At 52.1% G+C, this 15,072-nt stretch overlaps 2 protein-coding genes across 8 annotated transcripts in view; one reads left to right on the forward strand and one right to left on the reverse strand.

Moving 5' to 3' along the window:
* Nucleotides 1-3,711, forward strand: part of SPINT2 (serine peptidase inhibitor, Kunitz type 2) — a 41,353-nt gene extending 37,642 nt beyond the window's left edge. For 2 of the 3 annotated variants that reach the window (XM_090260639.1, XM_090260641.1), the window contains 2 exons: nt 3,166-3,450; nt 3,584-3,711. In XM_090260639.1, coding sequence (XP_090116765.1) covers nt 3,166-3,416 — 251 coding nt within the window. In that variant the 3' untranslated portion in view covers nt 3,417-3,450; nt 3,584-3,711. The remainder of the gene's footprint in view (nt 1-3,165; nt 3,451-3,583) is intronic. The other variant, XM_090260640.1, reaches the window with a different exon arrangement.
* YIF1B (Yip1 interacting factor homolog B, membrane trafficking protein) lies at nt 1,423-13,448 on the reverse strand. 5 transcript variants are annotated; one of them, XM_090260634.1, is made up of 9 exons: nt 13,309-13,448; nt 7,145-7,383; nt 6,959-7,063; nt 6,697-6,775; nt 6,510-6,567; nt 5,320-5,475; nt 5,149-5,242; nt 4,095-4,246; nt 1,423-2,479 (listed from the first exon to the last, which is right to left on the reverse strand). In XM_090260634.1, the coding sequence occupies exons 1-9, from the start codon at nt 13,358-13,360 to the stop codon at nt 2,476-2,478; spliced, it is 939 nt and encodes a 312-aa protein (XP_090116760.1). In that variant the 5' UTR covers nt 13,361-13,448; the 3' UTR covers nt 1,423-2,475. The 5 variants fall into 5 exon arrangements, with proteins under 5 accessions (XP_090116760.1, XP_090116763.1, XP_090116761.1 ...); XM_090260637.1 differs by lacking the exon at nt 1,423-2,479 and adding an exon at nt 11,772-11,895 and having other exon boundaries at nt 3,822-4,246; nt 13,318-13,370; XM_090260635.1 differs by lacking the exon at nt 1,423-2,479 and having other exon boundaries at nt 3,822-4,246; nt 13,318-13,447.
* Between the last annotated feature and the right edge of the window lie 1,624 nt (nt 13,449-15,072).

Genomic DNA, 15,072 nt, shown 5'->3' on the forward strand with positions numbered 1-15,072 from the left:
GTCTCTTGAACAATCTGGTTCTTGACCTGACAACCCTTTCACACTACCTGTATGATCAGTCACCTGTATGATTCGATTTTTGAACAAATCGCTTCCCGAATAGCCTTCCGGAATGAATTAAGTTCAAGAACCAAGGTTTCACTGTACTTTGTCTTGGGTCTCGGAGACTGCTCACATTGCTACTCTACAACCTTCCAGCCCAGTGTCCTTGGGCATAAAATTGTATATATATATATATATTTTTTTTTTTTTTTAAATAGATTTTATTTATTTTTTAGAGAAGGGAAGAGAGGGAGAGGGAGAGAAACAACAATGTGCAGTTGCCTCTTGGGTGCCCCCAACTGGGGACCTGGCCCACAACCCAGGCATGTGCTCTGATGGGAATCGAACCAGAGACCGGTTGGTTCACAGGCCAGTGCTCTATCCACTGAGCAACACCAGCCAGGGCAATTGTACCTTTTGAGGACAGTTTCACAAGGAAACATGAGGTTGTGTTTGTGGATAATAATAAAACTTGACGCCCTAGCCAGTTGGTAGCTCAGTTGGTTAGAGTATCATCCCAATACACTAGGGTTGCAGGTTCGATCCCCAGTCAAGAATCAATGAATGCATAAATAAGTGGAGCAACAAATCAATTTCTCTCTCCTGTTCTCTATAAATAAATAAACCCGGACATTTACTGAGCACCTATTTACCTTGTATCAGGCAGGTTCTGTGGGAAACAAACTACTTTATGTAAGTTCTCCACTTTACAGAGGAGGAAACTTGAGGCCCAGAGTGATGGACATATTTGTCCACAGAGCAGTAAGGGGTAGAGCAAGGACTCACCTGTAAGCAGACTGACCTCTAGAACTCAAACTCATAGCCACTCTATGCTCACTCTAACCTGCCACTAGCACAGTACCTGGCATTAGGCAACCCCACTCATTCACCAAATGACAGCAAGCACCGACTCTGAGTCATATTGTTCTGGGTCCTCAGCAAAGCAGACAAGGTCCCCACACTTGGAATTTAGGACCTGCCAGGAGAGACAGCCACTCTCTCAAATCCTCATCCTGTTATGGGGAACACCACAATAATTTCATCTCTCTTCTCATTCAGAATAAAGAACCAAGATCTTTGATTTACAAGACACCACCTCCCACTCCCCATTTTCTTTCCCTCCATTCTCACTGCCACTCTGATCTTGCAGTTCTTAGAACACCCTGGTCCGTTCCTGCCTCAGGGCATTTGCACTTGATACTCCCTCTGCCTAGAACACTCTTCCTCTAGATACTTGTATGGCTTGTCTTCTCATCTTCAGACCTTAAAAGTGACTTCAATGATGCTTTCCCTGGGAACTAAGTATTTAAAACCGAACCCCTCCCCTACACATGTATTATCTGCTCTCCTTTCTTGCTATATTTCTCTTCTTAGTACATATTACTTTAAAAAATAGCTTTTATTGGGGGGTATCAATTACATAAAACTCACCTCTTTTAAATGTACAATTCAATGATCTTTAATAATTTTATCAAGTGGCACACTGTCTTCGTAAATCAGTTTTAGAACATTTCCTCCCCCTCACCCTCAATTCTCTCCTGCCCACTTAAGTTAATCATCATTCCCACTCAGTTCCCAGCATCCACTAATCCACCCATCTCTCTGATTGCCTTCTGTGAGCGCATCACATGAATGCCAACACACACAGCAGGTAATCTCGTGTACCTGGCTCCTTTCAAACAGCATAATGCTTTTGAGGTTCATCCTTTTTGTTGTATACATGTATCACATTTTGCCTATCCATTCACCAACCAGTGGTCATTTTTAGTTTCCAGGTTTTTTTGGTAACATACTATACATTTTATGTTGTTCCCCCCATAGAATATCCATTCCAGGAGGCTGGAAATTTTGTTCAATTCTGTAACCCCAGCACTTGAACTATGCTGGACATGTGGTAGGTGCTTGATAAATATATGGCGCTGGAATGAGTGAGAACAAAGATAACCTCAGAGAGTGGTAAGCGAAGGCTGTGCTGGCCACGTCAAGCAGGGAAGATGGGGTGGAGTGCCTGCGCTCTGTGCTGCCGGGGTCAGGGTGGGCTCTTCTAAGGGATGGACTTTGGAGCAGAAACCTGAGTGCACAAGGCTGACTACTGCACATGCACTGTCATCCCCAGACCCTGGCCACTTGCCCCTACTAGCTCACTGCTGTCAGTACAGGCTGCCCAGCGTCTGGCGGCAGGGCTGGGCTGGGCAGGAACTCAGGACACTGAGCCAGACAGTGAAGGAGGCAAGTGGCTCTGCCCCAGCCTGACGTGGGCCCAGCGCAGTGTGGAGGGGGAAGGCTGCGTTCCACTGGCTCCACCCTCCGGGTTGACGTGAAGGGAGGTCCCCGGCACAGCCTCACCGCCTGGGTGTGAGTCCCAGCTCTAGTCTGTTCATTGTTGCATTTGTCCCTCATTATCTTACTGAGCTGTCTGGTCCCTTAGTTTTCTCATCTGCAAAACAGGAATAATGACAATATTTAATTTTTAAAAAGCCAAAACATTGTTCCATAAGCACTTATTCTGTGCCAGGCACAGGTCTAGGAAACTAATTCAATTCCTACCTTTTCCCCATATGGTAGCTGCCATTTACAGATGAGAAAACAGGCACAGGAAGGCGAAGCAACTTGCCCCAGATCACCCCACTACTAAGTGGTACAGCTGCACTTCAAATTCAGCTGGCTGGGCCCCAGTTCACACTTCCTCTCTTTTAGACTGCTGATCACCAAGCCACAGAAGGGCTGTTAAAGTGAGTTAATGTCTGAAGCCCTTGGAACAGCGCCTGGCATGGCATGCAGTGAGCACACAGGGAGTGACAGTGTTCTTACAGATCACAGGGACCCACCCTCCCTGTCTCGTTTCCTTAAAAGCAGGCAACTGACCCTTTTGGGGGAAGCTGATGACACCTCTAGCCCCCTTCCCAGAAAGCCACAACTGCCCACCCCAACCCCCAGCCCCTCCTTACTTGCAAGGCTGGAAGTGGAGTGTGTTTTGTTTTGCAGTTAACTGGCCCCCTCCCCACTGTGCAGAGGGAAAGTTGGGTGGTGCTGGGTAGGGGCTGAGTTAGGGCTAAGAACTCTGAACAAAGGTCTGGCGGGGCTGTCAGCATTCCGTGTGCCAATCCAGTCGACTTCTCTCAGCAGCCCTGGAGTCCACTTCCAAGAAGCCCGAGGGGGCTGGCCAGGTGAGTGACCCCAAGCACAGCTTCCCCAAAGTTCAGGGTCTATCAGCAGAGGCAGCTAACCCGAGGGTAAATCTCCTCTCAACTGGGCACATCCCACTGGGGAAGAGGTGTGGTGGAACAGGGGTGCTTTTGAACCCAGGGCCCTCGCCCTCACTCTTATGCTTTCAACTACGATGGCCCCAGCTCCAGCAGCTCCTCAGATTCTGACAGCAGTTCCAGCAACTCCGACATGGAGGGGAAGGTAAAAGGCTTGCCCCTCCCAAGTGGGCGGTGCCCTGTGCCTCAGGTCAGGGCAGCTGCCAGCCCAGAACCTGGGCAACCCCTTCACTAAGGAATCCTCTCTTCTCTCCCATCCCCTGCCCTTGGCCCCACAGCCCCGCTCTGCAGGCTCGAAGACGCGGGAAAGCACCCCGGGCAAGGTCAAGAAGCGCCAGGTGAAAAAGAAGGGGAAGGCTTCCCAATGAGGAGCCTGGGGCTTGGCTCATTAAACCTCTTCACCTTCTGGTGGCGTCCTGTTTGCACGAAGCCGTGAACCGGGCTGGACCTGCCCAGCCCGCAGGCTTCCCTGCGATACCGGCCTGCCCCCTGTAGGGCAACTGCGCAGCCACCAAGGAGAGGCCACCCATGCTGGGCCCAGCACGGTTTATTGTTTTCCAACAGTGGCCGCCTGCTGGGGGTGGTGAGCGCAGCTGGGTATCTCAGCACCTGGGGGTGGGGGATGGGGAGGGTCTCAGGTGGTTGGGGGAGGGACGGGGAGGGGTGCACCTGGGCCACCACAGTGGCCACAGCGGCGGGTCAGGGAGCAATAGCTGGTAGCTGGCAGGCAGTTGGCAGATGAGCCTCCAGGAGGAACAGCAGTTAGACGGGGGGCCCCAGCGCCCTCACCGCACCAGGTGGAAGGTGAGCCAGTACATGAGCAGAGGCTGTGCCGCTGCCACGGCCATGGTCAGGTACATGCGCAGCTGGTTCCGCGCCCCGCGCACTGGGACTCCCTCCGCCGCAGCCTCCGCCAGGATCTTCAGCCGCAGCGTCCGGATCTAGGGCCGGTAGGGGTTACTCTTGAGTCCTCTAGGTCAGGCGGGGCAGGCCACCTGGCCCCTTCCAGTCCCTGCTTCTCTGCAGCCTCCACTTTCTCCCTCCCTCCCTCCACAAGGGCAGCTAGGCTCATCTCAGCTTCTGGGGCTCCTCGGCTTCCCCAAATCTAACAGATAGCGATGGCCCTCTCCAGGCCTTGTGAAAAATGTAAGGGTTCAAACCCAGGCCAGGCCCCTAAGTGAGGTGAAGAAGCACAGTGATCACCCTGCCTGGACGGGGTGCCAGATGCAGCTCTCGTTGCTGTCACTTGCTATGTTGGTCAGATGACAATTTTTAACATGAGCCAGAATAACTTTTTTTAAAAAATCTTGTAAATAATGACATCTAAGTCAAAGTTTATCTGATGGTTAAGATGTGACCCACCAGCTACCAGTCTGTGCCGTCTGCTCCTCACACTGTCCCCCAAGTATCCAGAGGTGCAGTTCTCATCACCCTCATTTTACATAAGAGAAAACTGAGGTTGAAAAAGAGGAAGTGATCTGCCAAGGATCCAGTGAAGCTTGGGGTCAAACCCAAGCCCCAATGCTAGTGCTCTTCACCAGAACCTCCACTAAGGGCCCTCAAACCAGCTACTGCAGGGATGCTGAAAATTTTTTTCATCCTAAAGGAAATTCTGGCAGGGAAGCTCCTCTTCCTTTAGGCCCCAGCTTGGACACCCCCTCAGTCCAGGAAGCCTTCTTGACCCCTAGGCTGCTGCACCAACTCCAGGGCTCCTAAGTTCAGCAATGAAGCTCTGGTCTAAGTTCCCCACCTCACATCCTCTGCTTGGATGCCTCCAGGGGAGCCCAGCTCTGCCCAAGAGGCCTGTGTTCTCAACCTCATGCTCCCCTGAGCCCCAGCTCACCATGAACACAAAGATTGACACGCAGCACCAGCCCAGCACCAGGTAATAGCCAATCTTCCCAAACAGCAGACCCATGAGGACTCCACCAATCATCCTGTGGGGAAAGGGAAGGGCTGGTCTGAGGGAGAGGCCCAGGGCAGGGCTGGTAGTAGGGGAGACAGTGGTACTCACCCGACATATTTGTAGCCCAAGAAAGCCACCAGGTCGATAGTGGTGAGGTCGGTGTTGGCAGTGACCAGGTAGAGGCTGAGCAGGATGGCCAGCACCTCCAGTGTCAGCCAGGCCAATGCCGAGCTGGCCTGCAACCCCAGGAGGTCTGGGGAGAACCTGTGGGCACCCAAGCTGTCATTCGACTGGCTCACTCAAACCCCCCCTAAACATCCACTTGGGGACAGCCTGTGTTGGGTGGGGCTGGAGACCCATCAGTGATCAAGATGGATCTGGGCCCTGTCCTCATGGAAGTCCCAGTCCAGGAAAGGCAAAACCCATCCTCAGTGACAGCCTAGACATGTTGGGGCTAGGACTGGGGAAGCACAGGGCAGGGGTGTTGCCTGACCCAGAGGGGTGGGGGTGTCAGGCCTTCCCAGAGGAGGGGACACCTGCACTGAGGCCTGAAGGAGTGAAAGTAGGTTGGGAACAAAGGATCTTGGCCTCCGCCATATTCCCAATTCCTCAGCAATTAATTTACTCAAATGATAATTATTTTCAGTGCCACAAAGGAAATGAACAGGGGCCTGTGAGCAAGGGGTGGGGGCTTGACCCAGCCTTGGGGAGTGGGAAGGCTTCCCCGAGGAAATGACACTGAAGTGGAGACATCTTTGAGTGAGCAGGTGCTCAGCAGGTGGTGATGCAGGGGAGGAACATATCCTGAGCAAAGGGAACTGGATGCACAAAGGCCCTGGGATGGCAGTGCCAGGCCCTCTGGAGGGTGGGAAGAGGACCAGAGTGGAGCAACAGAGTGAGGAGGGGCAGAGAAAGGCCTCATGGAGGGCAGCACAGGGCTAAGGAGCTGGGGCTTGGTCTGGGGCCAGGGAGCTACGGACAGCTTCTGAGCATGGTGGGACTAGACCTTTCCGGCTGCTGTTGGAGTTGGGGTGCAGGGGTGTGGGGGGGGGTCAGGGAAGTTAGCTAGAAAAGGGTGATGAGAATGGATCTGATGGTGGAGTCCAAGGGGAAGGACGGACTTAGAAAATGACATGTGGGTTGGAGAAGGTGACCCTGAGCATGACACCTAGGGCTCTGTCTTGGGCTGAACTGGAGCACAGTGGGGCTGTTCTGAGAGAAGGCACCAAGAGGCTCTTCTGATTGCCACTCAGCGCCCCCAACCCCATGCCACTCTACCCACTCAAGTCCTCTCTTACCTCTCCTGGGTCCCCAGTGCCAGACCAGCCACCAAGATGTAGGTGATAAAAGCCATAGCTGTGAGAAGCAGACACAGAGACACAGGTCAGAGAAAGGACCATCCTGGGCCTCCAGACACCTAACCTCTGCCCTAGACACGCCCACCCAGGGAAGGAGGATGTTGGGCCATGGTGGGATGGGTGGAACCTGGAATGTAGAGGTCAGGAGCGTTGACATCAAAGCGGGGGGCTACTGGCGTGTCCTGCTGGTACTGCACCTCCCAGTCCTGTGGGGATAGTGGGGGAAGCAGGCAAAGACCCCCAGAGTTGGGCTCCTTCCACCCTGCTTACAGGTCTTCTCTGCCCCTCATGCTTGCCCCAGCCTCTGAATCAACCCCCACCCAAAGTCCCCTCCCCAAGGGCTGCCTCCCCCTCAGGCCACAGCCACCTCAGTGGGGTGGTGCTCTGACCTGGTGCAGGTAGGGAAAGAAGAGTAGGCCCAGCTTTTTGCCCACGTACAGGGTGTCCACAGCAAAGTAATACTTGAGCTTGGTGACAGGGATGAAGCGGTCGATCTGGAGAGGCAGAGTTCTACCTGAAGCCCTGGTCCCAAAGCCCCAGCCTTCCCCCCACTCCCACCAGCCAAGCCCACTCACGTTCTTATCCACTAGCTCCTTGCCCTGCGCGGCCAAGCTGCTCCCATAGGCCATGGCCATGTTGGACACAGGATCAGCCAGGAAGGCTGCCTGGGGCGAGGTGGAGGCTGTAGGGTAGCCTAGGCCACTGGGCTCCCGCTGGGACCCGTAGCCCCGGCTCTGGGCTGAACTCGTGTCATCGAAAAGCTGGTGGGGGTCAGCCATGCCCAGCTGGGACACAGGGACCCTACGCTTCGAGGCTGCAGGGGGAGAGAGGTAGAAGCCTCATTCATTCTGTGAGTGCGCTCCCTCTCACTACCACAGCGGGGCACTGGTTTTCACTTCAGGTGGGCTGATCAGTCAAGAGTGGGTGGGTTCTGCTTGCCATCCCTCCATCCAAGCAACAAAGATGATGACGTTGATAGCTACTATGTACTGGGGCCTACTGTGCACTGAACCTTGTACTAAGCTTCTTACAAACAAGGTCTCTGTCTACATCCCTCTTCACGCTTCCCCTTACTCATTCAGCTCCAGCCACATGGGCTTCAACGCTCACTGAACACACCAGGCATGCTCCCAGCTCAGGGCCGCTGCACGGGCTGTTCCCCTGCCTGAATGCTCCTCCCCCAGATGTCTTGAGGGCTCACTGCCATCCTTGAAGTCTTGGCTGAGTGGGGCCTTACCCCACGCCTCTGCTTCATTTATAGCTGCAGAACTCAGCACTAGCTGAGATGCTAATGTTTCATTTCTTTTGATTCCTGTCTCTCCACAAAAATACTGTGAGTCCCCCAAAGTGGGATTCTTTGTCCTGTTCATGGCTGAATCCCATATGCAGCACCTGACAAAAACTAGATGTATGAATCAGTAGCCATCCGCATTTTACAGATGCGGAAACCGAGGCCCAGACAAGCTAAATGACTTGTGCAAAGGGCCACACTGAGTGAGCGAAGAGGAGTCCAACCCAGGTTCCCTAATAAATATTACAATAATTCAGCCACAACTGAGCACTAACCACATATCAGGCCATGTTCTAAACACTATAGATTAACTCATTTAACACTCACAACAACCTATGTGTGTTGATGTTATTAGTACCCCATTTTACAGATGGGAAAAGCGAGCCCCAAAGAGGTTCAGGGCTGTTGGGGTCCCCCTGGGAAAGTATTGAGACTTGGAGCCCTGCACAGGCCAGGAGAAGGAAACAAAGCCTGTAAGACCTGACTGGAAAACCAGGAAAGATGGGTGCATGCGTGCCTCAATGCTATAGCCAGTGGGCCCCGGTGGGAAGCAGGCCATGAGAAAATGCTTTATGTCCTCTGAAGCGCGCCCTGATTTTTTACCTCGCTTGATCGCTTTATTGTACCAGCAGCAGAGGTTTTAACTTTAGCTCCAAATGAACTCACCCTCCCTATTTAACAGCCACCTGAAGTCTTTGTGTCCAACACACCCTGCCTGATCTGAGGGAGATCTCAATGTTCCTTCAATTGTTATCTCTGAACAATACCTGTTTTCTGTAATCGGCACTGTTTAACATTGGTTGATGAGCTTTACGTGCATGCTATATGCCCTTAAGCTTACTGCACTCAATAAAAGACCCTGGAGGAAGGCAATTGAGGCATTTGTCTCTCAGACATTTGCTGGCCTTCTCTCCCCTAGCGCAAGCTGCCTGGGAAGTCTTCATTTCCTCCATGACACCAGGGGATCTCTGCGGGTTAGGGGTCCCCAACACAGGGCCTTGCCCAAAGTCATACAGGTAGTATGAGGCAGAGCCAGGGTTCAAGTTTTTAAAAGGTCCCTCCAGCTTCATGTTGGGGGTGGGGACAGGGAGAGGAGAGGAAGGACTTTGCTGGTGCTACAGGTGGGAGACTAGGATGGAGGATGAGGACAGAGATGTGGGGGATGGGCAGTCTCTAGATAGATTTTGGGCGCAGGCAGGCCAGCACTTGCTAGAGGTGTGCTTAGTTGGGGCACAGTGAGGAAGAGGATGGAGATAGGAATATGGAGATGGGCAAATTGAAACCAACACTCTGGCTGCCCTCCAGGGACCCTACTTCTAACCAATAAGTGATGCTGCTATAGCCAACATTCAATGAGCTCCTTCCTCCTACGTGCTAAACACCATCGTGGGCACAGGGAACAGGGTGGTAGGATTAGAACAGGATGGGGTAGGAGTCAAATCATCTACATCATTGTTACAGAATCGGGGTCTCCAAAAATCCCCAGAGCCTGCAGGTTGGGGGATGGGGAAAGGAAACAGCTTTTAAGATGCCTTCATATGCCTGTGGCTAGTGTCTAGTGTCTTTGTTATGCAAATGGTTGGTTCTTCCAAGGCCCCAGGAAGATGGGAGGGGTTTTGGACCATGGAATGGTGTGGAAGAGCACACATAGCCTGTGTAAGCTGCTGTGAATGGTCAGAACTGGTTACCATGCCCACTGCGTCACAGGACACAGTCAGGGATTTATAAATAAGTGGCAGACATTTTAGGGGAGAACACCATGCAGCTTTGAAAGGAAAGGGAGAACTCTATGCAGTTTACAAGGAAGCTGGGAACTCCACGTGGTTCTGTATTAAAAGCTGTAGGGCACCACAACACAGGCAAAACCTCCCCAGTCAGGATCGAATGATTGGGAGCTGCCCATACAGTAAAGCTAAACCTGCATCTCTGACTTTTCTAAAACTAGCCTGTTTTGGTAGGGGGAGGCAGAACTATGTGTTTGTGGGTGTTTTAAAGAAAATAAGACTTAACAGCAAAAATCCACAAATAATCTAAATCTATATAACCATTAAATAAACAATTCTTTTTCTTTTCACTAAACTCTGGTATTGAGAGTTATGCTTCCGGTGGTGGGCAATCGGGCCCCTAATAACTGAACAGCCCATGGGTTCTGTTTCAATCGGAGCAGCCCATGGGTTCTGTTACATCATGACTTTCTCTGTGCCTCAATTCTCTTCTGTATACAATGGGGTTAATTACCTGGCTGGTTTGGCTCAGTGGATTGAGCGTCGGCCTGCGAGCTAAGTGTCGCTGGTTCGATCTTCCAGTCAGGGCACATCAGAGAAGGAAAACTCTGACTCCAAAAAACCTCCGCTGCCTTGCGGCATACCTCTTCAGAGGAAAGGCTAAGGGAGTAAACCCCGACAGAAAATCCGGAGCCGGAGTCCCTAAGGCGGTTTGACGTTGTAGTCAACACCGGCAACTCCTGCGGCGCACCTGAAGCCAAGCTGTATTGACTCCGTCTTTCCCTTGGATCCTTCAGCTGCGAAGAGAGGGGGGGTCTGCTGCATAGGCAACAGCAGACCCTCCGTATCACCCTGCCCAGGCTCTGTAGCTTCAGCTTCACTGGAGAGGACACTCCAGCGTCATCGCAAGATGTCGATTCAACACGGGAGGAGACAGGTACCGTGTCACTCCCGAGTCGGACTGCACAGCCATTCTCGGCGGTGCAGATAGACTCTTAAGAAGCTACACCATCGTCTCTCGAGACGGACGGCTGCCGACAATGGGGTTAACAGTCCAAGGCAAAGTGATGCTCATAAACAAGCTCAGCCCCTGGTCTGGCATCTATTACCAATTACAAGCCCCTCAGCCCTTCCTCTCAATTATTTGTAGCCAGAAAACTGACCCAGATGTCCTCAATCCCAAAGCATGCAGCAGCAGGCCTAGCCCACTTGTCCTCAAGCTCCATTTCTCTTCTCCTTCTCCCATTTCTGGCCTGAAGGGTCACTTCCAGAAAGTTTTGGTGCGAGCCCTTCCTCCCTCAGTGCTACCCCCTCAGCCAGTGGCATCTGGAGTCCTGCTCCCATCAGCCTCCTAAAGGCTCTCTGCACCACCAGACTGAGGCCATTATCCTGCCCTCATCTAACTCAAGTCCTCACGGCACTGGTTGCACTGCCCCAAATGACAGCCTCCAACTCTGCTCTCTTGGCTTCCAAGACACTGTACCTGTCTTTTTCTCTTTCCTATCTGGGCCCCACAAACACCTACTGAGCACCCCTCTGTGTTAGGCTCTGATGCAGGCAGCAATGAGCAAAAGGACAAAAACTCCTGCCTTCATGGAGATGATGTCTCCCGATTAGTCCCTCTCAATCAGTGACTTAGTTCCAGCTTCCTAAAATGTGTAACTTAATTTTCCACCCTTACCCTGTCTTCCGCCTCTCACCTAGGGCAATGTCACCCACACCCACAGCTTTCACAAGTGACAGTGTGCCTTGGGCTCTGGGCTCTGGGTCTCTGCCCACCACTTCTCTCTCGTAACCAGATCTAGGTTGGCCACTTCCTGGCAATGCCCTCTGGCTACGCCTGGGCCCTGACTTCAGCTTCCAAACTCCCGATTCCCCTTCTGCCTGGCATACAACCAACCAACCAACCAACCAACCAACAACCAACAGGTAATTCTCATCCACTGTGTCTCAATGTTACCTTTCCCTCTCAGACTGCGTCATCTTGCACCTGACTTAAAATGTCCACTTCCTGGGTCCTCCTGTCCATTCTTAGCTGCACCAAACTTCTCTCCAGTCGGCAGCCAGAGTGACTGATCTTTTTAATTGCAAAAGAGAACATTTCCTGACCTGACTGGTGTGGCTCAGTGGGTTGAGTGTCATCCACAGGACAAAAGGTGGAAACGTTGGGGTTCAATTGCCAGATACCTGGTCAGTCCAGCACATGCCTGGATTGCAGGCCAGGTCCCCAGCTGGGTGCATGCAAGAGGTAGCTGATTGATGTTCCTCTTGCACATCAGTGTTTTTCTCCCTCTCTTCCTCCCTTCTCTCTCTAAAAATAAATAAATAAGTAAATAGAAAACCATTTCTTGTCCTCTGCCTAAGATCAGGGCCCACTGTGTTGAGAATAATCTAAATATCTGTGAGGCCCTGCAGGACCCAGTCCTGCCAATCATCCTTGTTTACTACCTCCTCTCGGGGCTCACTGCATCCCAGCCACAATGGCCTCCTCTCCATCTCTGACCCTGGCAAACTCCTAGCCCCCACAGGCTTTCGAACATGCAATACACCACCTTGGAACACTTTCCTGTGATTAACAACTGCCAATGCAGCACTCAGGACTCAGCTCAAATGTTTCCTTCTCAGATAAACCTTTCTCACTCCTCAGTATAAAGCACTAGACCCACCTTGTTCTTTCTCATAATATCCAGCGATTCTTTTCTTTTCCTTTTGAGCACTTACCACAATTGCCTACTTGTTTACTCAGGACAGACCTCCAATGCTTTTCCCTCTCACCACAAACCCCCCTTCTCTGGACTAATTCCACATCATTACACTTACCTCTCCCAGAAAGCTTCACTGGGTCACTTGCCTAATCTGGGCTACCACAACACCTCCATCCCAGCTATAACCACTCTGATTGGGCTTCCCACACCCGCCCTAAGCCCTCTGCCTGTGCTGCTTCTGTCATCATAGGTCCATCACTGGTAGCTCCATGAGGACGGGAACCTGTTGGGGCCCCATTGTATCTCCAACATCACCTACCACAGGGCCAGCCAGGCGCCTTACTAATGGTTGGAGAGGACTGAGCACACCACACTGTCTCCCTCAACAGAGAGGCCTTCCCAACTCCCTAGTCACGTCCTGAATTATTCCCTTTACAGCTCTAATTAGTCCCCAAATTAGCTGGCTGACTCGTTCGTTTCTGAGTTTAGTGTCTGTCTTCCCACTGAACTCTGGCTGTAACTTAACGAGGACCAGTGCTATGCCGGTCTCTAACCAGGAACCCACATTTCAGCACAGGTCTGGGCACAAGGGAGCTGAGGAAGGATGTGAAAAAAGAAATAATATGAACGCACACTCGTGGAAATGAAGAGGAACTTAGAGATACAAATTCATAAACATGGCCTTCTTCGCTCACGAAGGGCTAGGAAAGCTCTCCTAAGACACGGGCGAGAGCCCGTGGCCATCGAAGGGCAGGTGGCAAGCTGATCGCTTCCTGCAAATCAATGAAAGTCGCGCTTCACTACGTATCATACAATATTCTGCCCAAAGTTGTTTTCTTCCCAAAAAATTTCCTAAAGAAGAAGAATCGAACCCAGCGCACCCCTACCCGGAGCTGGCATCCCTTCGTGCACACTTCGAGGCTCCGCACCCCTGCCTTCGTGACTTCCGAACTGCAGGGACCTCACCAACCACCGCGGCGGCCCGCCCGCCTGCCCGATCCCTTTGGCCGGCCACGTACGCCACTTACGCTGCCGGGGCGTCCCCGCAGTCGTCGAGCCTGCGGGGTGCATCCTTGGTAGCCGCCAGCACCGCACCAGCCACGGTTCGAACTGCGCCCGCCCGGCTTCCGTAGCCACGCCATACCGGCGACGCGACAGCCAATGACGATACAATCGTTCGTAAGCCACGCCCCCTTCGCGGAGGCCTGCAGGAACTGGCTGTGGGGGATGGGGGAGGGCTGGAAGCCCGTGACGTACGCCAAGAGTCAAGACTGGAGCGGCAGGAGGGCGAGGCCGGGCAACAACCCTAAAAGTACAGCGGTCGTGCAGGACAGGAAATGTAGGTGTAGAGCGAAGAGGCCGATGGGAAATGGAGTTCTCTAAGGACAGACGCTCAGTTTTGGTCGCTGAGAGCAAGCTAGCGCCAGGGAAGAGGGTGGCAGGGAAGGAGACATCCGTTTGTGTTCCCGAGGGACTAAGCGGAGTGGGCTGGGCTCTGACCTTCATACAATTTTGGCAGACCTTAGATATTGAAGTGAACGTCTAGAGTGAGAAAAGGACACTCGGCAAGTCAGGTGGGAAGAACCAAGGTGTCCAAGAGAAAGATATCTTTAGACATTTTCCCAGAAAAAATCATAAAAATGTTTTGCGTTGTGACCTGGCTTTCCCAGTCCTCCAAAAATACTCTACATCCCCCAGCAACTCATAGCACACACAGGCACATCTGCAGGTGAGGAGCCCTGAGAACTAAGCTTCCTTAGTCTCTCCTCTTTTTGTCCCTGTCTCTCCATCGTATCTCACTAGGTCTCCCCCTTTCCCTCCCCCTCCCCCTCCCCTTTCTGTTCCTCACTCTCCTCCACTTATCTCAGGCAAAGATAATGGGAGAAGTGACTTCTGGGCAGTGATAACACTCCGGAAGGATGTCAGCAAGTGACTGTCACTGTGGTTTTCCCTTTGGTCCTCTGAGACATTACCTTTTGGGGGCACCTTGAGGACTGTCCCGCCTCTCAGTTATGAGTCCTGGCTTAGCCACAGGCTTTCTTTGTGAGCAAGGTGCCCCCATTCCTCTTCTGCACCTCTGGTTTAGCATATGCCCCTTGGCTTGCACCACCGTTTTCTCATCCTCAGCTTTCCCTCTTTTCTAAATTCTTCTGTGAATATATTTTATTAGAAAAGCAAATATTTTGGCTTTCTGCTCACCTCATGTTCACGTGAGTCACACCTTACTAGTTTTGTGACTATAAAATTTTTAAGCCTAAAATTTCTCATCTGTTTAATGGGAATAATAGAGGAGGGGTTGAGGATTCAATACAAGCTCATGTGTCCACAGGGCCTGACATATTGAAGCCTTTGATCACTGGCTGCTACTGTTACTGTTGTATTATCAGGCGTCTCTTCCTGTGAGTTCTCTGTCCCAAGTTGGGCTCTTCCCAAGAGCTTGCTGCCGGTCTTATAAATAGAACCAGCTGGGATGTGTCTGAGCTGGGCCACCAGCCCCACTCTTCTGCCAGTCAGTTGTGGTCAGGTTTCTGGGCTGCCCTCCGGAAGGCAGTCAGAGAGGGTGCTGAGTTCCAGCTGGAAGTGGGTGTGGAGATATGTACAGGGGGAATAGGGAAGGAAAAATTCCCCTTTCAGTGGAGGTGTGGATCTGAAGTTCTGCCTGGAAAAAACCCTGCTCATTCCTATTCATCCTTCATGTCTCACCTCATATTATTTCCTTCCTCCTGAAGCTCTCTTGGTCTCCCAAAGCTGTACCAGTTGTCTCCTCTGTGCTGCACAGACTT

Source organism: Furipterus horrens, unplaced genomic scaffold, assembly GCF_987537825.1.
Source record: "Furipterus horrens unplaced genomic scaffold, mFurHor1.1.pri manual_scaffold_13, whole genome shotgun sequence".
Classification (NCBI taxonomy): domain Eukaryota; kingdom Metazoa; phylum Chordata; class Mammalia; order Chiroptera; family Furipteridae; genus Furipterus; species Furipterus horrens.